The sequence below is a fragment of the Nyctereutes procyonoides genome, unplaced genomic scaffold, assembly GCF_905146905.1.
Source record: "Nyctereutes procyonoides isolate TBG_1078 unplaced genomic scaffold, NYPRO_anot_genome, whole genome shotgun sequence".
Lineage (NCBI taxonomy): Eukaryota > Metazoa > Chordata > Mammalia > Carnivora > Canidae > Nyctereutes > Nyctereutes procyonoides.
In genome coordinates, this window is record NW_026575082.1 from 18,649,811 (window position 1) to 18,675,390 (window position 25,580).

The 25,580-nt window shown below is 35.5% G+C and overlaps 1 protein-coding gene across 5 annotated transcripts in view; it reads right to left on the reverse strand.

Annotated features, from left to right (window-relative positions):
• LOC129514524 (WD repeat-containing protein 7) overlaps positions 1-25,580 on the reverse strand; it is a 353,352-nt gene that overhangs the window by 182,161 nt on the left and 145,611 nt on the right. For all 5 annotated transcript variants that reach the window (XM_055333148.1, XM_055333146.1, XM_055333147.1 and 2 more), the window contains one exon: positions 12,318-12,431. In XM_055333148.1, the coding sequence (XP_055189123.1) occupies positions 12,318-12,431 (114 nt within the window). The remainder of the gene's footprint in view (positions 1-12,317; positions 12,432-25,580) is intronic.

Sequence of the window (25,580 nt, forward strand, 5' to 3'; positions counted from 1 at the left end):
CTCGGGGCATCTGTACAGATTCTCACTTTTCCTTCTAAGTGTCCCCAAATTGTATTTAAAATCCATCGCAGATTTTTGGTATATCTGAACAGTACACTAACCTGCTCAGAGTTTCTTAGATGTTTATTTATCTTCATTTTTAATTTTTATTTAAATAAATCTTTAAATAAAGATATTTTTTAAATAAAGATTATTTAAAGATTTTATTTATTTAATTTATTTATTTATTCACGAGAGACCCAAAGAGAGAGAGGCAGAGACCCAGGCAGAGGGAGAAGCAGGCTCCATGCAGGGAGCCTGACGTGGGACTAGATCCCGGGACCCTGGGGTCATGACCTGAGCCACCTAGTTGCTTTCATTATCTGATGTCCTCCTAGCAATGGACCGATTAACTACAGGAGCAGGGCCAATACCGAAGTCCTACACCGTGCCCCACCCCCACCCCACCCTGGGCTGACAGGAAGATCCAGTCTTTCATACCTGTATCCCACAGTCCTAACACTCAAGCTGCCACCCCTTCTCGGCCCTTTTGCTGCCTTCCCAGATAGGACATCTAACAATCCCTGGATGTTTTGGGGGGCATCCCTGAACTCACACACTGGACTGAAATGCTCAAAATACCTGCCCAAGGCACCTCACCCCTTCTATCACCTTTTGTTATATGCTTCCTTGTTCTATTTTTTAGAAATTTAGTGTTTTTAAATTTAGTTTCATGAAACTACACACTGTTTAAAGAGTCAAACAGTTCTATAAGTTAGTACAAAAGCAGTAGTTCCCTCAACCTCATCCCCATTTTCCACTCTGCAAAAACCACCACTTTTGGCTCACTGAGAAAATCCTACATTGCTACTTTCTTTCTTTTTTTTTTAATTGCTACTTTCTAATTTTTTTTTCCCATTTTAGGCTTATCTTTAAGCTTAAAATTCCTTACTACAGTCAATGAAAATTGAGTTCTCCCTCACATATATGCAACTTACTCGCACACATCACACACACACCCATATCCACTCACACACATTCACGTACACGGTCTGCCTTCTTTCTCTGCTTATTCATCACAGTTATTATATAATAAACATTTAGTATATTTTCACCATAATGTGCATGCTACTCAGAGCTCAACCATGTGACTTATGGTAAGTTTTTCAATACTACTTTTCCCCCTGCCCTATATATAGATAATAATTATCTCTTGTTGGTGATGGTTTTCTGTATTTTTCAATAATTTACCTAACTGTATAAATCTGGAACATAGGGAAGGAAGTAAGCTACAGAGCAGAACAGAGCCCAGAGCCCAGCCTGGGAAGTGAAACAGTCAGATGTTGCAAAATATCTGGAACATGGTTTGATGCATTCAAAGAAACCTTAGTGAATTTAATCCAGTCACTGATTAAGATGCTTCTCATAAAGGAAGGGCTACCACACCTTGAAACACAAAAGCCAGTCTCTGGATCCCTGGGTGGCGCAGCGGTTTGGCGCCTGCCTTTGGCCCAGAGCGTGATCCTGGAGACCCTGGATCGAATCCCACATCGGGCTCCCCGTGCATGGAGCCTGCTTCTCCCTCTGCCTATGTCTCTGCCTCTCTCTCTTTCTCTCTCTGTGACTATCATAAATAAATAAAAATTAAAAAAATAAATTGGTTTGTCTTTAAAAAAAACAAAAAAAAACAAAAAAAAAAAAACAAAAGCCAGTCTCCCAGAATTCTCTTTTCCATGCAATCCTCAGGTGGCTAGTTGCCTGAGGTTACATTCCTAAGAGGTACCAGCTCATGAAACAGTGGGACAGGGTTTGTAAGCATCGATCAGGGGGCCAAACCTTATAAGGCATGTTATCTGGATCCCTGGATCCCAGTCTGCCTCCTTCTTAGTTTACTCCCTTATTTTAGGGGAACACATCTCTTCCTCTAGTTCCTGATAAAAGAGAATGGAAGGTACATTTTTTGGAGATCTTGAATCTCTGAAAATGTGTTTATTATACTCTCATAGTGAATTTATATTTTTGTGTGGTACACCTTATTCTATTTTTGAACATAGTCTTTTAAAAACTGAACTAATGAGTAAGCATCTCTTGCAAGTCTGAGGGCTGCACTGAATTTTTCTCCTCCTTGGGGCACCTCGATGGCTCAGTCCGGCATCTGCCTTCAGCTCAGGTCATGATCTCAGAGTCCTGGGATCAAGACCCGCATCACGCTCCCTGTTCAACAGGGTCTACTTCTCCCTCTCCCGCTGCCCCTCCCCCAAAACTTGTGTGATCTGTCACTCAAGTAAATTAAAAAAAAATTCTCCTCTTCTTCCTTGGCAAAAGTTTTAATGACACTGCAATGGAAGTTTTCTTTTATTCTTTAGATTCATTTTTAAAATATGCTTTTCTAAGTCTAGTAGTGACTCTCAACTGAATGGCTATATCAGTTTTTCTTTTTTCTTTTTTTTTTCAGACAGCTTTTTTATATCATTATATCCTTCCCATGACACACTGATCACCATTGGCCAAACATAGGTATAATGTGCAAATTAACTCTCCTTCAGCTACTATAAGCATAAATTAGTATTTTCTTTTAAGGCTGTCCTTTCCTATTCATTAAATGATTCACTCTTTTTGGTAAGATTCAATTCAGACAGTAAATGTGGTAAAAAAAAAAAAAATAAGTCAAATATGAAAGCGCTTAAGAAATTAGAATAATTTGAGATGCCTAGGTGGTTCAGTGGTTGAGCATGCCTTCAGCCCAGGGCATGATCCCGGGATCGAGTCCCACATCGGGCTTCCCGCATGGAGCCCGCTTCTCCCTCTGCCTGTGTCTCTGCCTCTCTCTCTGTGTTTCTCATGAATAAATAAAATCTTAAAAGAAAAAAAAAAGAAATTAGAATAATTCATCAATATTTCCTGAGGCAGCTTTTAGAAACTTCTGAAAACTTGCATGGAAGTTTGGATGTATCTTTTATCTATACATAGAGTATAAATTTGTCTAGTAAATTTATATCTCTGGGAGTGTTCAACTACACAGAATAATTATTAAGTCATCTAAAAGAACTGATTTATAAATGATTTCTAAGTTAGTTTCAGATCGTTTATTCTACTTACTAAAGCAAATCACTTAGTGGTGGCAACAAGGGGTCAGGAAGCAAGGAAGGGGGACATACAATACTTCTCAAGCACTTATTATGGGCCAGTTCCTCTGCTAAGATGGTTGGAAGCATTATCCCATTTAAACTTCACAACAATCTTACTATCCTCATATTTCAGGCGAAAAAACAGGTTTCTCACCATAAAGTATCTCTCACAGCCACACAGTTGAATAAGCAGGGAAGCTGAGATTTGAACACAGACAATGAGACATGAAAGCCTATGCCACAACCATATTTCTTCTAAAATATTCTAAATATATACTTATTATTGCAGACCAACTTGTCAATCCAATTGACTAGACTGTGTTCCATTTTATTTTTCTGATTGCATGAAATCAATAGATTCACTCGTAGACAAACATGAAGTGTTAAGTTCTACATCATGGTAACATGGATTTATGAAACCTTCAATGATTAAGAGTGTTCTTCAGGGAAAATTTTCCCAACAAAGATAACATAGCCTGTCATCAGTCTTGCCCTCTGGAGCATGAACTTCACTCTACCCCCAGTGTCTGCTAAGTGCTCAATGCCTAGTAGGTGCTCAAAAATACCAGCCGAACTGTTCTCAGCCTCCCTCTCAAGAGTCTTCATTTTGAAGTCTCTGCACTGCCTGTCCACCCCTGGCACGACTGCCATGATCTACCTCATACGTAAATCCTAACCCTAACTCATCCCTAGTGCCTGGAATTCTCCTACCTAAAGTCTATCACATGTACATGTATGGAGAGAGAGAGAGAGAGAGAGAGAGAGAGAGAGAGAGAGAGAGAGTGTGTGTGTGTGTGTGTGTGAACCGTGCATAAATATACAGCCTCTCTTTCAACTAAAGTCATCAGCTTCTCAACTAGCTGCTTACTTTATCAAATCTTCCCTAGAATGTGACAGAAAAATACAAGGTGCATATTAATGTTTTTGTGGAGTAAAACTGAGTATTCCTTATACTTCTTTTAGGTTGTATCAGCGACACTGAAAAAAAAAATGTATATAAAGGGCAAACAGAGTAGCTGGTTTAGTTTCCCAGAATCCTTTTAAATTATGTTTACTCCATTTAATTCACTCAACTGTATTTAAGATACATAGTTGTTGCTACTGTTTTTTTTTTAAGATGAAATATTCTCATTCGATTTTTATCCTATCTATCTATGAGTGAGGACTCCTCTTTCTATATATCTACATGAGGACAAATATATACAGGTCCATGACTGTCTTCACCTCAAACACTTACATTTGTGATTAAAAATTTCAAAGTAAGAGCAAAAAGCCTTTATGCTTCACAATTTTAATCTCAGAAATCATGGGGAAACTCAAGGATGCTAGTCAATTTAATTATCCTTTTGTGTAGTAAAAATGATTATAAAGTATCATGAAGAACTCTTCCGAACTCCACATCCATTTTAAAACCTGTTTTCCCCCTTTAACGTGGTTTGCACAGTAAAAGTAATCATTCACAGGTATGACATGAAGTCCGTGAATTATGAGACATTGTTGTCATTACTTTTGTGAATTACAACTTTTGGTCATATGGGTTTGATATCAATTATAAGGGCAATTTATGTAATATACAGATATATAATAATGTGCCACAATCTAATGCAATTCATTATCTGAGAGGTATTATTACATAGCTCACAAAAAGGCCAAACTGGAAGTTCATCCTGAAGGTTATTCACTCATATGGAAGGCTTAAAACAACAACAAACAAACAACAGTTCCTACATTCTTATCCAACTAAGAATGTCTCCTTTTTCCTATTCAGTATAAATTTATCAAAAAGAATATATAATATTAAATTGAAATGTGTATATGCACTGGTGTATTAATGTGTGTGGATTTATATGACTGTAAAATAATTTTTACTTTATCTAGAAAATACGTAAAATTGCCTTCCTATACTAATTGGCTATGGGTGTTTTTTTTTTTAAGATTTTATTTATTTATTTGCTTATTTATTTGAGAGAGACAGATAGGGCACAGAGAGGAGGGCAGAGGGAGAAGCAGACTTCCTGCTGAGCACAGAGCCAGCCAGCCATGGGGCCAACTCCAGGACCCTGATATGATGACCTGAGTAGAAGTCAGATGCTTAATCGACTGAGCTACCCAAACACTTCTTATGTTTATTTTTAAAGAAAACAGGAAGTCTTTTCTTCACATATTAAATATTTCTTTGCACTATATAAAATATTAAACTATATCACAAATTAAAATAGAAGTATCTATATTTCAAAGAGAAAATGATGTTTCATAATAAATATGTTTCCTTTTTTTCTTATGAGATTATTTTTTTTCAGTGACTTGGTTTTACATAAATTACTTCTATTTAAGAGCACAAGATATAGAGGCAAACCGCCTGGATTCAAATCCTAACTCTGCCATTTCCTATGAGCTTTATGTGGAAGGTTACTTACTTTCCTCTCTCATAAAATGGAATTGATAATGAGGATTTATTACAATTAGTTGTGAGGATTAAAAAGAGCCTAGAGCACAGCCTGACATATCAGGTACTCAATAAATACTAGTGAGGTGTGATACTTCTTACTTTAAGTCCCTGATTTTTCTTTTCTTTTTTTTTTTTTTTTTTTTTAAGATTTTAAGTACTCTACACCTAACATGGGGCTCAAACTCACAATCTCGAGATTGAGAGTCACAGGCCCTACTGACTGAGCCAGCCAAGCACCCTAGTCTGATTTTTTACATGTATTCTTTTAGATGAGTTTGTTCAAATGAAGTCATGGAACAGCAGGGTACTCTGGGGAAACAAAGTTCAGTGTTACCATAGCAGCCAGGCAAGCTGGAGATAGGAGTGTCTTTGTGCCCTTTGTAGGGCCTTAGACACCTTGCTAAGGTGTTTGGATTTTGTGCTATAATCAATGGGAAGCTATTAAACAGCACTTAATGAGGGTGAAGGTTGATGGCTTCCAACACTGAGCAATGGAAGGCATGAACTAAAAAGGAAAGCAAGGGAATGAAGATAGGGAGATGGTTGCAGGAGAAAATAATAATCAGACATAGAAAAAATGAAAGTCTGGATCTATGCATTCTTTATGGTAATGAAGAACAGGGAAATCACCAGAAGATATTTAAGAGATGCATTTTACAAGAACTGGCACTAACTACATGTGGACATTGTTGGAAAATGGGAAAGCAGGATTATCTCTTAATTTGTAGTTTAGGATGGTGGGTGGTTAAATGGTACCCATAGTGACGCCTTTAAATGAGATATTAATATAAAATGAGATAAAAATGTAAAAGGAGATGAGTTTTAGTAAAAAGTAGGGCTCATCTGAGACCATACCTAGTATGTATACCTTCTAAGCTCAGCAGGTATGTAAGGTATAACAAAATAGGAGTTTAGTATAATAAAGACTTTGGATAATTGTAAATTAATATACAACAGGTATCTACAGGACAGTCCAGCAGGTGATAGGTTAATATGATATGTAGAAGAAAAGCCTAGGTTGGAGACACAGATTTGATAGTTATTAACATAAGTGGTAGTTAAAAAACAAAGAAAAGGGAAAGCCAATCATCCAGAAGGGAAGTATGAGAAAAGAAAACAAATGACTGAAGGCTATAATTTGGCTGTATTTTAATATTCTTATCAGAAACTCACAAATACTATATTTAGGAATGTTCTATTTAACACCCTAACAACATACAACTAAAGCCAAGTGTTAAATACCATACAAAATTTTAATTCATATTTTCTTCCCCCTGATTAAAGGTACAGAAATGTAAATTATTTGGAGTGGTGTATTTCACTCAGAAATCTACACTTGTTTTTCTTGACATCTGTTTTCATGAGAACAGCATGGTAAATAAACCTGAGTGTTAGTAATTTATACTCATTCAAAGACTTTAATATAGTAAACTGATTTTGTAGCAGCTAACATTCTGAAGTCAAAAAGCAAGGGCAGTGGTAACAATTTAGAATAAATGACTTAAAATTCACATAGATCTAGTACCGTTTTTTAGACCATAAATTATAAATTAAAGAATGAGAAAGGAAAAGGGTGCAATGCAGAAGGTTATTCTAGTTTAATAATCATAAGGCCTCTGGCTCTGTGTTGGAAAGTACTTCGGATTTCTAAATTCATAACGCCCCAAATTTTGTTCTTTGGAACTTTTGTGTATTTTAACAGGATGAATTTCCCATCTTTCAGTCAAAATAAATGTATAGATATTTTATGAATAAGACCCTTAATAAAATGCACAAACCAATATTTAGTCTCAGACTAGATGTCCTTTTCAGCTCTATTTCAATATACTAGAGATGCTGACTTTAGTGTATGAAGACATGTTAATGTGTCGGCTTTATACTGATGACTTCAAAAAGCTAGACAGAACAGTAAATATCGCATTTTACATGTATGCAATAAAATGTTTAGTTATAAACACTACTTATATCTAAGTAGTAAATACTTAATATATAAATATAAGTATTACTTATATTTATTTATAAATACTTAATTATTATACTTATTATACTTATAAATAATTATTATAAGTAATACTTAAGCACTTATATTTAAGTAGCCTTATGTTGCAGTAGTCCTACATAATTTAAAGAACAAATTTAAAAAAGAACATTTAAAGAATATGTGATGATTTTTCCTAAAGGAAATAATCTTTTGGTCTAAAATTAGAATAACACATTTATATTTTAAATAATAAGGGCAGCCCTAGTGGCGCAGTGGTTTAGTGCTGCCTGCAGCCCGGGGTGTGATCCTGGAGACCCGGGATCGAGTCCCACATCAGGCTCCCTGCATGGGGCCTGCTTCTCCCTCTGCCTGTGTTTCTGCCTCTCTCTCTCTGGCTCTGTGTCTCTCATGAATAAATAAAAAATAAAATCTATAAATAAATATAAATATAAAATATAAATATAAATATAAATATAAATATAAATAGACATCCAGCAATTATCAGGCTTATGTCTGATATCTAAAGCTTTATAAGAGGTAGACTGCGACATCATCTCACATTTGAAAAGAAAGAGATGCTGAAGTTCAATGAGTTTAAGAACAGGGCAGCCCAGGTGGCTCAGCAGTTTAGCGCCGCCTTCTGCCCAGGGTGTGATCCTGGAGTCCTGGGATCGAGCCTCACGATGGGCTCCCTGCATGGAGCCTGCTTCTCCCTCTGCCTATGTCTCTGCCTCACTCTCTCTCTCTCTCTGTTTCTCATGAATAAAAAATAAATAAAAAATTAAAAAACCTTTAAAAGAACAGTAAGCAGTGTGGGTTGTTGTCCACACATAAGTTTTGGAGTCAGGCAGGACTCATTTTACATCCCATATCTACCATTTCTTAAAAATGTGATGCTGCACAAGTGACCTCTCTGACTTTGTTTCCTCATCTATATATCTGGAAAAGTATCAGTATCCACTTCAAAGACTGTTGTTAGGGTCAAGTGTAAAATGCTTGGTACGTAGTAAATTTCCAATGAATGTTATTTTCCATTTCCTTTACCTTCTCTATTTTGTCTTTTTTCCATGGCATTTCTCATTTTTTTTCTTACAAATTTCATTTATTTTTTATGAGAAATATAACAAATACAGTCAACGCACCCACTCAAATCCACATATCATTGCTGTTTTTGTTGTAAGCAGCTGAATGTGTCAACTGTCCTGCTGATCTACTATCAAGCAATCTCTTTTTGACAATGTCAGTGACTTCTGACCCTTTACCACTGGTATATGGACAGTGTGTCCATGCTGTATTGAACAAGGCATGGGATACTGCAGTTTGACCCTCAGAAGAATTTAGCGACTTTCTTAAAGTGATTCATGCAGGTTTGTGAATACAATCTTTCCAAAATTCTTTTCAACTACAATGAGGGGTAGGTTTTAAACCGCAATATTTAAGGGACACACAGCTTCACTGTCACTCAGAATGCCACCTTTTACCATGATAAAAACTACATAAAGATAATTAAGTCCACTAAAAGGTCTATCTTAAAAAAAGATTATAACTTATGTAAAATTTTTTCTATATGTCATTTTTTAGTGAGATTTACTCTATTAATATAATTATGACCTATTTAAATATTTTTTTCCTATTTAAATATTGTAAGGAAAACAAGAACATATCATTTACAAATGACCATATATCTAAATAAACATTTAAGCTATACTACTAAAAATAAAATTATACTGTACAAACAAAACAATCACACATATACAGCATATTTGTGTGATGCTGAAATTATAAGCTAAAAAAAATCAATGCCATTCTTTTTTGCTGTAAAAAAATACCATTATTGTTGTTAAAACAGATTTTTATAGAGTATTGCAAAACCTGAAGCAATTCCAATGAAAAAGAATGAAAAAGTACATTTCCCATGCATACTATAAATATATAATAAAAAACTACACGAAATAGGTTTTAATATTTTTTCTTCATAAAAACAATATTAATCTATGAAAATGGCTCATATAGGCTTTGATCTGTAATTGAAAACATTTGGTTAAAGGAAAGAATCTGATGAACCTTAAGATAGAATGCTGAGTAAAACTGAGTGTGTGTGTTGACCAAGGCACACTGCCTTACTTTGTAGAGCCAATCAATAGATATTAGCTTTAAAAAGAAAGATATAGAAAGAAGCTGCCGCATATTTTTTAAATGACAAGGTGAAGGTTTAAATTGTCTCAATCAAGACTCAATTTTTTCTTCCCAGTTTTTCCAGCTGTTCTCTTCCAGTTAAGACGCTTCATTTCAAATAAATTTAATTAGTTCCAATTGATCATAGCTAACACTTACATAGCTTTATCCATGCTTCTCTACTTTTATAAAGCAAACACTAACAAAGCCTGCTAGGCTCAGATCCCTGTCATAAGACAACGTTCATACCTCATTCTTTCTTACTCAAACAGAAAAATTTCAAAAATAATTATTCTGTCTAAAGCACTAAATTATACTTCATATTTAATTGGTATCTTGGTCAGTTGTTTAATTAAGGTAATTGAAGAACTAAGCCCCAGACTGCTACAAATATAAAATTAATATAACTATGTATATTAGCCTACCTAGAGATTCCAAATAAGAATGCATTCAAAATATAGGCAAATATGTTGCCATGATATGATTTCTATTTATTTTATGAGAAGATATTAGTGGAGCAATTTCTTTTAAGTAACAAAAGAAACCCCAGATTTTTCAAAGTGAATGGCTAACTAACCTGGCCAGATCTCCCTTCTGTAGTACTTGTGCTCTACAATGGTGGTGATCCCAAAATAGGATTATTGTGCCTGAAACAGGCTTCTCTCAAAGCACCTACCATATTTTTCATAATGTAATTTATATAGAATTCTAGTCAATAAAAAGAAATATGGTTTTCTTCTAAACCCTCACAAAAATCTATACCACATCTTAATCAAGTCACACAATCCAAAGGTAACCTAAACGATCTACAGACTGCTGCATGCTAGTTGCTTTGACAACATGTTAAGGAAGGCTTTTTTAGTTATCTAAATTCTTTGAACATTCTTGCCTCTAGTAGCCATGGCATGAAATGAATAAATCAACTGATCAAAGCCATTCACCACATATGTTTAACTTAAGTTCGTACAAATTAAAATACAGTTTATGTAGCATTGATTCTCCAAACTAGATTTTCATTTTTAAGCTTCTTGATTTTTTAACAATAAAATAAAAGCACAGTCCTGTGCTATTTGCAGGCTTATGATTTTGGTAGTGCATAATTCAAAATTCCAATGTACTAACTTAAAAATGCTTGAGGACTCAAAAATTTAGCTTTTATTCCAGAATGCAAATTGAGTTATTCTACTGTTTCAAAGGCAACTTTGTGTCCCCTGTGAATAAAACAGTTTTTATTAGAGGGCCTTAAAATTAACAGGGAATTAAAAGATATCTACAACATTTAAAAAAAGCACTGAAAACAGAATAAAGAACTAGTTTTAAAAGATCCACAAGTGAAATAATTTCCTCTAATAGCTACTGATGCAATTCTATAACTGTGAAGTGATAAATGACTTTCAGAAAAGTTGGAAATTTCTGGATTCATTTCTATTTATACTGAAGTTAAAGTTTTTTAAATCAATGAACTGACACATTAAAAGGATTAAAAAGTAGCAAGTAATAAGCACCACCATTTTTACTGAATACCAGATGCTCCCCACTTTAGTCAACAAGTTATTTGCAGCAGTAGCACAAGGCTCCAGGTTTTTGATTACATGCTTTGTAAATTTTCAAGGGAGATCATTAGGCTCCCTCAACTTCCTTCCAGTGAAAAAAACAGTAAAGAACCTGCCACACAGAGCTTTAGAAGAAAAAAAAACTCCTTTAGTTTTTTTTTTTCTTCCTTTAGTTTTTGTTGAAAATTGTACTGTTTTCTAGGCATGCTTCTTTTCAAATTATTGATTACTATTAAGTTACTATTTGTTGCTTCACAATAATTATGGATTTATATGGCCATATTTTATATAATAACCATCCATACAAAAAAGTTTATCTTTCTTAATACCAGTAAAAATATTTATAGTGGGTTGTTTTTAATCCTCTGTACATTAAAAGAAATTGAGCTGAATACATTTGGAGATCTGGTCTCCAAAAAGAACAGAAACTGATGAGGTCTACAAAAAGATAGGCCGAGCATATATGAACATAAAACATATAGAATATGGAACATATTTGGTATATGGTTGAATTTCATTTTATGCCTTTATTTACGTAATAAATAATACAGGTAAGAATGGTCAACATCTACACAACATAAATAACTTTAAAAAGCAGCAGTCACCTGTATACCTAAGCTATAGGTAAAGAGAATATCTGTTAAGTTTCCCTACACAGCCTATATTGCATATATTGCCATTAGGACTGCAGTATTCTGCAGCTTACCCTATAATTGCAAAACCTTTCATAACATAATAGGTGTATTCCTCTACACGTTTCAAGGCTTTAGTAATGATCCTAGCCTCTGAATTAGAAGGTCTTCAGGAAATCAAATGCACAGCTAGCAGGTTCATTGTTATAGCAACAATGAGCAAACCTAGACCAAATAAACAGTTCTGCTTTTTTCCACTTCAAGATCAAAAAGGACATTAAGGAGTCTCATAAAACTAAACACTCCATCAATACAAGTTTCCATCTTTCCCATCAACATATTAAATTCCCTTATAAATGATCTAAAAGCATTTTCCAACATTAGACAAAGCTTGTCTATGTTAAAGATGTCCCTGCTTACCAGTTGTGATGTCATCATCTGCAAGGTCATGCTCTTCCTCCTGGACTTTGGCTTCTGGCCCCAGGGCATCAGGAGCAGTGCTGATAGTCTGCATGGCTTCTGCTGAGACTCCAGCTAGAACAAATGGAATCACAAGGCTTAGTCTGAAAAAACTAAAAGGAAGGTGGACCAAAACTCTTAAAGCTTTTTAACTACTTACTGGATACAAATGCAATACATTTTAAAAAAAAAAATACACTATGTTCACTGCAATTAGGTGGAGACCTAAATTAATTAACAAAATATTCATGTGTACTCTATTTCTTTATATGTATATATGTATATGGGTACAAACTTTACCAACTTACCCACGATCTAGGAAAAACAGAAGAAGGATGCTTCAGTAAACTACATTTTACTTAATTCCTTTCAACATCTTTGCTTCAGTTACTTTACGTGATCTAGACATGATTATGCTGCACAGAAAAAAGAAAACCTAAAAAGTGCAAGACCATTTTAAAAGTTTACTTCTTTGGGGGTGCCTAGGTGGCTCGGCTGGTTAGGCACCTGCCTTCAGCTCAATTCATGATCCCAGGGTCCTGGGATCTGGCCCCAGCATCAGGCTTCCTGCTGAGCGTGGAGCCTGCTTCTCCCTCTGCCTGCCACTCTCCCTGCTTGTACTCTCTCTTTCTCTCTGTCAAATAAATAAATAAAATCTTCTAAAAAATAAAAATTTTTAAAAATAAAGGTTTACTTCTTTTTAAAATGTTTGTTTATAATTGGGGGGCTAGAAGGAGGGATGATGACAAGTGCTCTGGGTCTCTGTAAGAGTCCTAAAATGCACTGTCCAACTATATCTCTGTCTATGGAGGAATTAAATACAAGATTTGATAATTATCACACTGAAAGAATCTTATTGAAGCAGATGGCTGTACCAGATCAGAGGCCAGAAGCTTCCATTCTGTAAATCACCTGAGAACTTGCCAACTGATACAAGTATCTGTTCATATACTATTTTCTGCCCTTGAAGGTGTACTTTGTTGTCTACTACATTATTTCTAATTTGGTAATGGACAGTAGAATGTTTTTATATTTTTCATACAGTTATCAACAGGTATTACTAAAACACAAAATACAGAAATTTCACCATTGGAAGTTACTTTAGAAATTAAGCCTTCTAATCAATCTTTTAAATAAGTACTTCAATAACTGCATACATAGTACCTGTCAAAATATTTTAAAAATCAAAAGCTATAAATATTCAAGGACTTCTTTTTTCCCCAAGGTGTATTAACTTAAACATTTCTATGTGAAATTCAGTCTTGCTGCCTCAGGTTTACCAAAGACATCAAGAGAGGAAAATCTTCATCTTGAACCATTTGAAAAACCCAGAACTAGATCTACCAGTAGATAGTTCCAAGGCCTATTGACCTCAATTTGGGGAGGAGGACACACTATGTTAGTATCACCACTTTCTTCAGATTTCCTCTGACAAAAAAATGAACAGTGCTAAATCAATAGTTGCTGATGAATGCTAAATGGCAAAGCCATCCCTCTGCAGTATCATCTTGTTGGGTTTTCAGGATAAAACTTCTAAAAAAGGAGGGAGATTACTAAAACTATATTATAAAGTTAATTACTTAAAGATGGCTTTCAGTAAAATAACCACAAGGGGCAGAAAATTAGGTAAATGCCACATTTCTAAAGATTTATTGTTTACACACAAAATCAAAGATTATGTCATATTAAAATACAAATCTCTGAAACCTCTCAGTCTTGTTTCTTAATACTTGATAATTTTGAAAATGATCAGAGAAATGGGGAAAAGCTGTTAAAGAACAGTTTAGATAGTACCAATCTTTTATTAGTATTTTCCTTTCCTATAAAATTAAAGGATTCAATAAAAAGAAAGCTAGTATGTATGTAGCAACAAGTTTATGAATCCATTTTTTTAAAATTTTTATATTTTTTTAAGAAAATTTTTTAAAAAAGATTTATTTACTTGACAGAGAGCGAGAGACACCATAACCAGGGGGAGCAGCAGGTAGAGGGAGAAGGAGAAGCAGGCTCCCTGCTCATCCTGGGCCATGACCTGAGCCCAAAGCAGACGCTTAACTGACTGAGCCACCTAGGTGCCCCTGTAAATCCATTTATAGTAATCTCATTTAATCAGAGAGATTAAGTATTCGACATAACACAGCTACTGAATTTGGGAACCGGTACTGACACATAGGTCTTTCAATTTCAAACCCCCAAATCCTTTCACCATGAAGTTCTTCCAGAGACCGAGTTGCCCAGGACAGGGTAGGAGGCATGACACAATATCACAGCATAGCATGAAAATTCACGGACTCACACAATACTGAGTATCAATGTTGTCAAAGCCCTGGACGAAGTTCTTGCGCTGCACCTGGTGACTAGTCAGCTGTGGGTAGTCAACACTTTGGGACAGAGCTTTAAGAATAAACATGCACTTCTCAAAGTAACCAAGGTTTAAGGAAAATGCAAAAAAGAAGAAAGAAAGAAAGAAAGAAAGAAAGAAAGAAAGAAAGAAAGAAAGAAAGAAAGGAAGGAAGGAAGGAAGGAAGGAAGGAAGGAAGGAAGGAAGGAAGGAAGGAAGGAAGAAAAAAGAAAACTACAGATCAATATCGCTTAGTCCCAAAAGTCCCAACGAAAAGTTAAAGAAATAGTATTCAACAACATAGACAAGGAATTATACACTGTGACCAACTGAGATTTATTCCAGGAATGCAAGTGTGGTTCTATGTTCAAAGATCAATCACCCTAACCCAAAATATTAACATGCTAAAGAAGAAAAAGACCACATGATCATATCCATTATTTGACAAAATTCAACACCAACCCATAATTAAAAAAAGAAAACTCTCAGAAAAGTAGAAATAGAAGGGAACTTCCTCAGTTAATAAAGAGCACCTGTTAAAAATCTATAACATTGTACTTAATGGTGATAGACTGAATGCCTTCCTCCTATTATTAGAAATGAAGCAAAGATGTCCACATTCACCACTCTTATTTAACACAGTACTGGAACTTCTAGCCAGTGTAATAAAGTATGAAAAGAAAATGGATACTGTTTGGAATGGGTAAGATAAACTGACCCTATTTAAGGATAAAATATCTACACAGAAAATCCAAAGGAATATACAAACCCCCCCCCAAAAAAACAAAACAACCCAAACCTGAATAGGTGAGTTCAGTAAGTTTGCAGAATACAAGAAAATATGTTTTATCAATTATATTTTATATGCTGGCAATGACACTACATTAAAAAATACTAATAATAGGGATCCCTGGGTGGCGCAGCGGTTTGGCGCCTGCCTTTGGCCCAGGGCGCGATCCTGGAGACCCGGGATCGAATCCCACATCTGGATCCCGGTGCATGGAGCCTGCTTCTCCCTCTGGCTGTGTCTCTGCCCCTCTCTCTCTCTCTCTCTCTCTCTCTGTGACTATCATAAATAAAAAAATTAAAAAAAATAAAAAAATACTAATAATAAAGGTTCAGAAAGCTGAAATAAATGTAAATCTAAAAGGAACACATATAGGAGTGCCTGAGTGGCTGGCATTAAGCCTCCAACTTTGACTGTGGATCCGGTCTTGATCTCAGGTTGTGAGATCAAGCCCCACATTGGGCTTTGTGCTCAGCGAGAAGTCTACTTGAAATTCTCTCTCTTCCTCTCCCCCTACCCCTTCTCCCTGCATACTTGTTCTCTCTCTTTCAAATAAATAAATCTGAAACAAAATAACAAAACAGAAACTGTATGCTGAGACTTACAAAATACTGATGAAAAAAAAAAATCAAAGACGACCTGAATAAATGAAATGGAAAGACATAACAAGTTTATATACTGGAAGATTCAGTAAACAGTAAAGATGTCAATTCGCCACAAGCTGATATATAGGTTTAATGCAACCTGTATCAAAATCCTTGCACAATTTTTTTGTGGATACAGGCAAAATTATTCTAAAATTACATGGAAAGACAAACAAACTAGAATAGCTAGAAGAACTTAGCAGGGGGGTGGGAGGGTAGTAGGAAAAAAACCCATCTACTCTATTTCCAGACTGATTATGTAAGTTTATTAAAACTATGTGTTTTCAGGATAATGGAACAAAAGAGAGAACCAAGAAAAAGATGCATGCAAATATGTGCAATTGATTTTTGACAGAGGTGCAAAAACAATTCAATGGAGGAAGGATAATCTCTTCAACAAGTGGCCTATTATAACTGGACATCCATAGACAAAAATATGAACCTCGACCTAAGGCTCACACCTTACATAAAAATTAAAATGGATCATGGACTTAAATGTAGAACATAAAATTATAAACTTTTAGGAAAAAAAAAGAAAAGTCTTTGAGATCTAAAGCTGGACATGACATCAAAAGTACAATCCGTAAAATAAAAAAATAACAAAGTGGACTTCATCAAAATTAAAAATTTTTGCCCAACAAAAGACACCATATTAAGAAGATTAAAAAGCAAGCTACAGACTAGTACAAAAGATTCACAAATCACATATCCAACAAGGTAGTAGTAGCTAAACTATATAAAAGGAACTTTTTATTTTTTTTAATTGTTAAAGATTTTTAAGTAATCTCCACACCCAATGTGGGGCTTGAACTCACAAGCCCAAGATCAAGATTCATATGCTCTATGGACTGAGCCAACAAGGCATCCCTCTATAAGGAATTCTGAAAACTCTACAGTAAACAGGCTGGCAGTTCTTCAAAAGGTTAAACAGTGTTATCATATAACCTAGCAATTGTACTCCCAGGGAATGAAAACTAGGTTCAGAGACTTGTACATGAATGTTCACAGCAGCACTATTCATAAAAGCCAAAGAGTGTAACAATCTGAATTGTTCATCAAATGGTGAATGTATGAATGTGATATATTCATACAATAGAATATTTAATCAGCAATACAAGGAAATGAAGTATTAATACAAGAAGCCAGGCACAAAACAACACATGTTGTATGATTTCATTTACATGAAATGTCCCAAATAGGCAAATCTACAGAAATAAAGTACCTCTGTGGTTGTTTAGGGCTGAGAGGACTGGGGGAAATGGGGAATGATATAGTATGGGTACAGAATTTCTTTTGGGGGTAATGAAAATGTTCAAAAATTAATTGTGGTGAGGGTTACACAATGTGAATATACTAAAAAACCCCGAATTACAAACTTTCAAGGGTGAATTTAATGACATGTGAATTATGCTCAAGAAAGCTATTTTTAAAAAGTCTGCCTTCTAACATTCTGGATGAACCACAGCAACCAAGCTACTTCTGTGTACTCTCTCGGTACATTTTCCACCACACAGCTGAAGAAAAAAGGAGGGAAAAGAGTCACAGAGAACATTTATGCAATAAGAAAACAAAATTTGCCATGAATATTTTGTATGAGGAAGCAGTAATGTTCCATTCTTAATTTTTAAAAAAGATTTTATTTATTTATTTGACACAGAAAGAACACAACAGGGAGAGGGGCAGGCAGTGGGAGAGGGAGAAGCAGTCTCCCTGCTGAACAGGGAATCCAATGCAGGGGCTTAATCCCAGGACCCTAAGATCATGACCTGAGCCAAAGGCAGACACTTAACCAACTGAGCCACTCAGGCACCTCCCATTTTTAATTTTTTAAAAAAATTAGATCATATTCTTGATTTTGACCATTTGTATACCTCAGTCCATTAGTCTTCACAGTCAAAATACTGAGTTATTTTGGTACCAATCAATAAGAGATATTGATTTGGTTATTTCAAAATTATATAGATTTCACTTTTTAAAGATCAGATAACTATCCTAACTTCAAACTGCGTACTGGGTTGGTAACAAAATACCTAAGATCCCTAACTTGTTAGGAGATCACAAGGGAAGAGATGATGGGAATGGGGGGGGGACCACAATACTACCATCAACTCTCAAATCCAAATGTTACAGATCACTAAAAACTAAGTTTAACAGTTCACTTTGAGGGAATGATAGAAGTGCCTTCTGAACTTTCAGACCACACAGTTACGGCAAAAGACAAGCAAAACTATTATTTAATTCCTCTAAGCATGGTAATCATCATTTGCAAAAAAAGGAATAACATTAAAAAAAAGTCCCAGTCATATCTTCTCTATTTCTAATCTCCACAGTATTTAATTACATACTATATTACATCTTATGTTAGCAGACTGACATTAGAGCAGACATTCTGTAAAAGGCAAAACTGTAGGACTGAAATCAACCCAATGACTGCTGGAGGCTAGGGGTATGGGTAAGAGACTGACTACAAAGTGGTATTAGCAAATATTTTTTAGAGTAATGAAAACAATCTATATGGGTTATTTTTTTACTGGTTCAATTTGCCAACATATATCATAACACCCAGTGCTCATCCCGTCAAGTGCCCTCCTCAGTGCCCGTCACCCAGTCATCCCAACGCCCCTCCTACCTCCCTTCCCACCATCCCTTGTTTCCCAGAGTTAGGAGTCTCTCATGCTCTGTCACCCTCACTGATATTTCCCACTCATTTTCTCTTTCCCCTTTTTTCCCTTTCATTATTTTTTATATCCCCCAAATGAATGAGAACATACAATGTTTGTCTTTCTCTGATTGACTTACTTCCCTCAGCATGATACCCTCCAGTTCCATCCCCGTTGAAGCAAATGGTGGGTATCCATCGTTTCTAATGGCTGAGTAATATTCCGCTGTATACAAAGACCACATCTTCTTTATCCATTCATCTGTCGATGGACACCAAGGCTCCTCCCACGGTTTGGCTGGTGTGGACACTGCTGCTATAAACATTGGGGTGCAGGTGTCCTGCTGTTTCACTGCATCTGTATCTTTGGGGTAAAACCCCAGCAGGGCAATTGCTGGATAGTAGGGCAGATCTATTTTTAACTCTTTGAGGAACCTCCAGGCAGTTTTCCAGAGTAGCTGCACCAGTTCACATTCCCACCAACAGTGCAAGAGGGTTCCCCTTTCTCCACATCCTCTCCAACATTTGTGGTTTCCTGTCTTGTTAATTTTCCCCATTCTCACTGGGGTGAGGTGGGATCTCATTGTGGTTTTGATGTGTATTTCCCTGATGGCAAGTGACGCGGAGCATTTTCTCATGTGCTTGTTGGTCATGTCTATGTCTTCCTCTGTGACATTTCTATTCATGTCTTCTGCCCATTTCATGATTGAATTGTTTGTTTCTTTGCTGTTGAGTTTAATATGTTCTTTATAGATATTGGTTATTAGCCCTTTATCTGATAGGTTATTTGCAAGTATCTTCTCCCATTCTGTAGGGTGTCTTTTAGTTTTGTTGACTGTTTCTTTTGCTGTGCAGAAGCTTTTTATCCTGATTAAGTCCCAATAGTTCATTTTTGCTTTTGTTTCCCTTGCCTTCATAGATGCGTCTTGCAAGAAGTTGCTGTGGCCAAGTTCAAAAAGGGTGTTGGCTGTGTTCTCCTCTAGGATTTTGATGGATTCTTGTCTCACATTTAGATCTTTCATCCATTTTGAGTTTATCTTTGTGTATGGTGTAAAAGAATGGTTCTAGTTTCATTCTTCTGCACCATTTGCTGTCCAATTTTCCCAGCACCATTTAGTGAAGAGACTATCCTTTTTCCAGTGGATAGTCTTTCCTGCTTTGTTGAATATTAGTTGACCATAAAGTTGAGGACCCATTTCTGGGTTCTCTATTCTGTTCCACTGATCTATGTGTCTGTTTTTGTACCAGTACCACACTGTCTTGATGATCACATCTTTGTAGTACAACCTGAAATCTGGCATTGTGATGCCCCCAACTCTGGTTTTATGTTTTTTTTTTTTAAGATTTTATTTTTTAAGTAATCTCTCCACCCAATGTAGGGCTTGAACTCACAATCAAGAGTTGCACACTCCACCAACTGAGCCAGCCAGGTGCCCCGAAATAATCTATATGTTGATTGTGAAAGTGAGGACAAGACTATTCACATTTGCTTTTTTAAAATCCAAAGAACAACTGGTGCAGCCATTCTGGAAAACTGTGCGGAGGTTCCTCAATGAGTTAAAAATAGACCTGCCCTACGACCCAGCAATTGCACTGTTGGGGATTTACCCCAAAGATACAGATGCAATGAAATGCCGGGACACCTGCACCCCGATGTTTCTAGCAGCAATGTCCACAATAGCCACTGTGGAAGGAGCCTCGGTGTCCATCGAAAGATGAATGGATAAAGAAGATGTGGTTTATGTGTACAATGGGATATTACTCAGCCATTAGAAACGACAAATACCCACCATTTGCTTCAACGTGGATGGAACTGGAGGGTATTATGCTGAGTGAAGTAAGTCAATCGGAGAAGGACAAACAGTGTATGTTCTCATTCATTTGGGGAATATGAATAATAGTGAAAGGGAATATAAGAGAAGGGAGAAGAAATGTGTGGGAAATATCAGAAAGGGAGACAGAACATAAAGACTCCTAACTCTGAGAAACGAACTAGGGGTGGTGGAAGGGGAGGAGGGCGGGGGGTGGGGATGAGTGGGTGACAGGCACTGAGGGGGACACTTGACGAGATGAGCACTGGGTGTTATTCTGTATGTTGGTAAACTGAACACCAATAAAATTAATTTATTAAAAAAATAAAAAATAAATAAAACCCAAAGAACAATAAAATTCCCGAAAAAGGGTAAATTTTACTATATATACTTTAAACCTCAATATACCTCCCTTAAAAAAGAAACAGATACAATAGAAAGTACTACATCACTGTCACTAAAGAGAACGGAGGATTAAGCCAGAATATAATGCTGCTTTCCATGAAACACAAGGACTAGAGAAAATTGTTTTACTTTCTTCTTGGTATAGAAAACTAAATTTTTGAAGCATAAAAGTCAGTTCATCACTGTCCACTGTCAATAAGATGAACTATTCCTGAGAAATATGAAGTCCACTTAGAAAATACTTATACAGGGACGTGTGGGTGGCTCAGTGGTTGAGTATCTGCTGTCAGCTCAGAGCGTGATCCCAGGTCCAGGGATCAAGTCCCACATCAGGCTTCCAGCGAGCAGCCTGCTTCTCCCTCTGTCCATGTCTCTGCCTCTCTCTCTGTGTCTCTTATGAATAAATAACTAAAATATTTTTAAAAATACTCATATGGAAAGCCTCAGTTTCTTGCATATTAATAAGAAAGATTACAAAGGTTGTCAATTAATTATATGGTTGTATTTTGCTATTTTCTTATACATGTGATGTAAGTGAGTTTATTTGTCAAACCACACCATAAAATTTAAGACTTAGTTACTTCCCAAGTATCCCCAAAATATGTGGCAATAATGAACATAAATACATCTTGAATAGAACTGAATACTTTCAGTCCCATGACACAAATTGTGCTATTTAAATATACTAAGAAAATAGAAGTTAAGTAGTAAGCTTTGGGGGAAGATATACAGTAAAAAGGTACAATAAAGAGATGATGATGATGAAATAAAGTAAAGAGATACCATAACAAAGGAGATAGAATAGAAAGACACGAGATACTTAAAAAACCAACTAGTCCCTAAATCCAGATTTCACAAAATAAAATACATGAATGTATATTATTGCTGGACAATAGGTGCCTATAAATGGATCCTATGCTGTGAATTAGCAGGAAAACAAGGGAAGAATGGGATGGAACAGAAAACAGGTCTGAGTAAGTTTGGACCCACAGTGAAAGGGGCAGGGTGGTGCTGAGCCTGGGAGCAAGAAGTAAGAAACAGAGGATAGAGAAGACCTCCATATCTTCTGGATTCTAAACACTAAGATCACTTTCACTGTGAGATCATATATACATGTGAACACACATGCTCCCACACACACACACTCTTTCGTATTTGTAAGCAGTATTTTTAATCACTTTAGGAAAAACAATTTTTAAAATGTAAATATGGAATACAGTTTTCAAAATCAATGGAATAAAACACTTGTCTCTCCACATCAGCAAAATCAGGTACCTTATTCTAAAATTTCTCTTTCAAAGGCTTATAAATTACCTTCAAAATATTTTTCCTCCTCCTGGCTAATGCCATCTAAGTAGGGGGTAAATAATACAAACCCAAAAGATCTGTGTCATGTGATTAACTTAATAATCAAAGATTAAATACTAAATTTTAATAGAGTAACATTTAAAATACAGCACCTTAATCCATACTGGGATATAAAACCATTTGAGTTCATTATAATTTTATTATTTTATTGAAGACTGGATGGATGAAAGTGATAAATAAGATTATTAGGATTCAAGAAAATATATACCACAATATTTATAAATATTAACAAAAATGCTATTTCTCATTCCCATAGTGATATAGATTTGCACTGAGGGTGAAAAACAGATCTAAAAGAATAGCAGGTATATTTAGTTCATCACTTTCTCACAACTGTGGCTTTCCAGTGGTCCAATTAAAGTATACCAGAGGCAATAATCTGATAGGAACATTTACTTTGAATAAAGTACAATTTAACAATAAGGAAAGGAGTATGTGTGCACCTAGAGTTTCTTTTCAGGCAGAAGGCTCGAATTTATTGGAAGCAGATCTCTGCAGTGACTGACCACACTGCCCCACATTCCCCACAATCCTTATGACAGACAGACGGCCTGCCTCGCATTAATTCACTTCACACCACTTCTATCGATCCACAGCGGGTTCCCTAGTCTCTCTGCACACATTGCCTGTCTGGCTGCCTACATCCACATCAGCACATACACACAAAGGCCAGAGAAAGATAACCTTTTGCTTTCCATTAAAGACACAGTATCCATTTTTCCTTCTGCAATAACATCAAAAATATAAAATATAACAGCACAGATGTCTCAGAGAAAAGTCTTCCTATAAGAAATTTTGAGAGTATTTACCCCTTATTCTAAATAGAGATCATTTCAATTTATCAAAAACAAGTTAGTTTATTAAAGGCCAGAAAGTAATTAGATGAAAAAATATAGATAAAATAAGCAAAATGTCTTCAAGCCTGAATAAGAATATAATAATCATTTGGTAACATGAGTTTTGATAGTTATTTCTGAGGAAATGAAATACATTCTTCCTATTGGCATTTTGATTTTTTTTTTTAGAAAATTGTTCTTACACGAAATGTAATTATAAACAATTCTGAAAGCAACAAAAGAAACACTTACTGAAATATACACAAGGAATAGAAAACACAGGAATTGTATCAGAATAATGATATGAGTATAAAGCTTTATTGTTCCTCTTTCCCAACAAGAACCTGAAAATGATCCACAGTAAAAATCACACCTAATACTTTTAATTCATTGCATGTACTTTTTCAAAGATTTCTGTTTGATTTGCAGGCTATGAGCTGACTCAACACCAATTTTGGTTTCAGAAGACACAATAAAACAAAGATTTATTGTTCAACCTACAACGTATTGAGAAACAAAGGCAAATCTGTCTTGACACACAACTGTACTAAAGTATAAACTTAAAATTACAACCTTGAATGATTTAGAAACCTAAATTATAAGCAGAATTCTGTATCTTAGAACTGGGCAAGATATATTCTTGTGGAGAAGAAACTACCTTTGAAACCTTTTCTGAATTTTCACTCTTCTGCTAGGATTACCCAGGCAGAGAGGTTATACCAAGTGGTAATAACACAGTGTACTAAATACAGTACAATAAATATGCTGTTCTTTCTAATAACAGCATGCTGCTTTAGAAACCAAAGAATGGGAAACTGATGAATGCTGCAAAAGCTAAGGAGAGCTTTAAAATAAGGAAGATCTGCCTGGCCCTGAATACTGGGAAAGATCTGAATGAGAGAAACTGGTACTGCCAGTATGAGTAAAGCAAAGCCATTAGAATGATGAAGATAGGTAACCATGCAAAGTTCCTTCCACTCTTTTAAATAATGATGGAGCACCCAGGCTACTGGGTACCTAATCCAGAGCAGGCACTGAGACATAGCCTTCGCTCCCAAGCACCTCACATATTAGGTGAGCCTAATGGGACTCATTAAAGAAATGTAAGCATTAGAAATAATTTTATTTGTGTTTTAGAAAGATCCCTCTTAAAGCAATGTGAAGAACGATTTGGAAGAACTCAAAAGCTGAGGTAGCAATAAGGCCAATAATTTAAAAACTATACTGCTTGGAGCTCCATGAGTTCTCTAGCCCCCCATCTTTGCCTTTTAATATGTAGGTATATGTGTACAAGCACATACATATACATATTTTATAAAAGTTTCATTTGTAGAAAGACCACCACCGGAAAAAAAAAAAAAAACACTGATGTAGATTTTTAAAAAAAAAAATACAGTATAAATGGGGAGAAAATCAAGGTTGTTTCTTATAAAACATATTGGAAGAAGGGGCTCTGAATATAGGGAAGGACCGACCAGGAAGATTCACTCATTAACTTTTTTTTTTGAATGATGGTTCTGCTGGACAAAGGGAATAAAATGAAGGTGGGGGGACAAAGGACTTCACACTAGAGAAACTTATAGTCATGTGGAAAATAAAGATTTAATTTTATTTATTTTTTATTTTATATTATATTATATATAATATATATTTTTATATTATATATAATATAAATATAAATATAAAATTTATATTTTATTATATATTATATATATTTTATTTTATATTATTTTTTATTTAAAAATATTTATTTAAAAAATAAAGTGCGTAGTGAAAACAGTGTCCATCTTAAAAAAAATCAATTAACTCTGTTTGGGAAGAAGTGAGGAAAAGACTACACGTCAAAAGCAACCTTATGGGGAGGAAGCATTTGAGTTGAGTCTTGAAGTATGTATGAGAATTTATCATGGAATGATACTAAGTGAAGAAAACTCCAGGGTAGACAGGACAATGTTAGAGGACCCTGATGTTTCTACAGAACTGGGCAGCAGAAATGTAGGAAGTGTGAGGAGAGGCAAAAATTAGGCAAAAAGGACATTTAAGGTCAGGCCTAAAGGCAGTGAGAAATAGGGTGCCATGAGAAAATATGAAGCAGGAAAGGAGTATGTTTTTATTCTTTAAACCTTCATCGTGCTATGTAGAAAGAACAGGTCAACAGGTAGTAAACATAATCACAAGATTTCCAGGATTGGTAGCTATGTAATGACAGTAAAAGAAACTTTCATATTTGAGATTTTAGGATAGGTAAGGATAACCCTATAACTTCTGTTTCTTATCATCAGAGTAGTCTATGAATTCAGTTGGTGCAGAGCCAGAAGTAGCTGTCTAAAGAAATTATGAAGGCAGAGAGTTTGATCTATACTGGCAGACAGT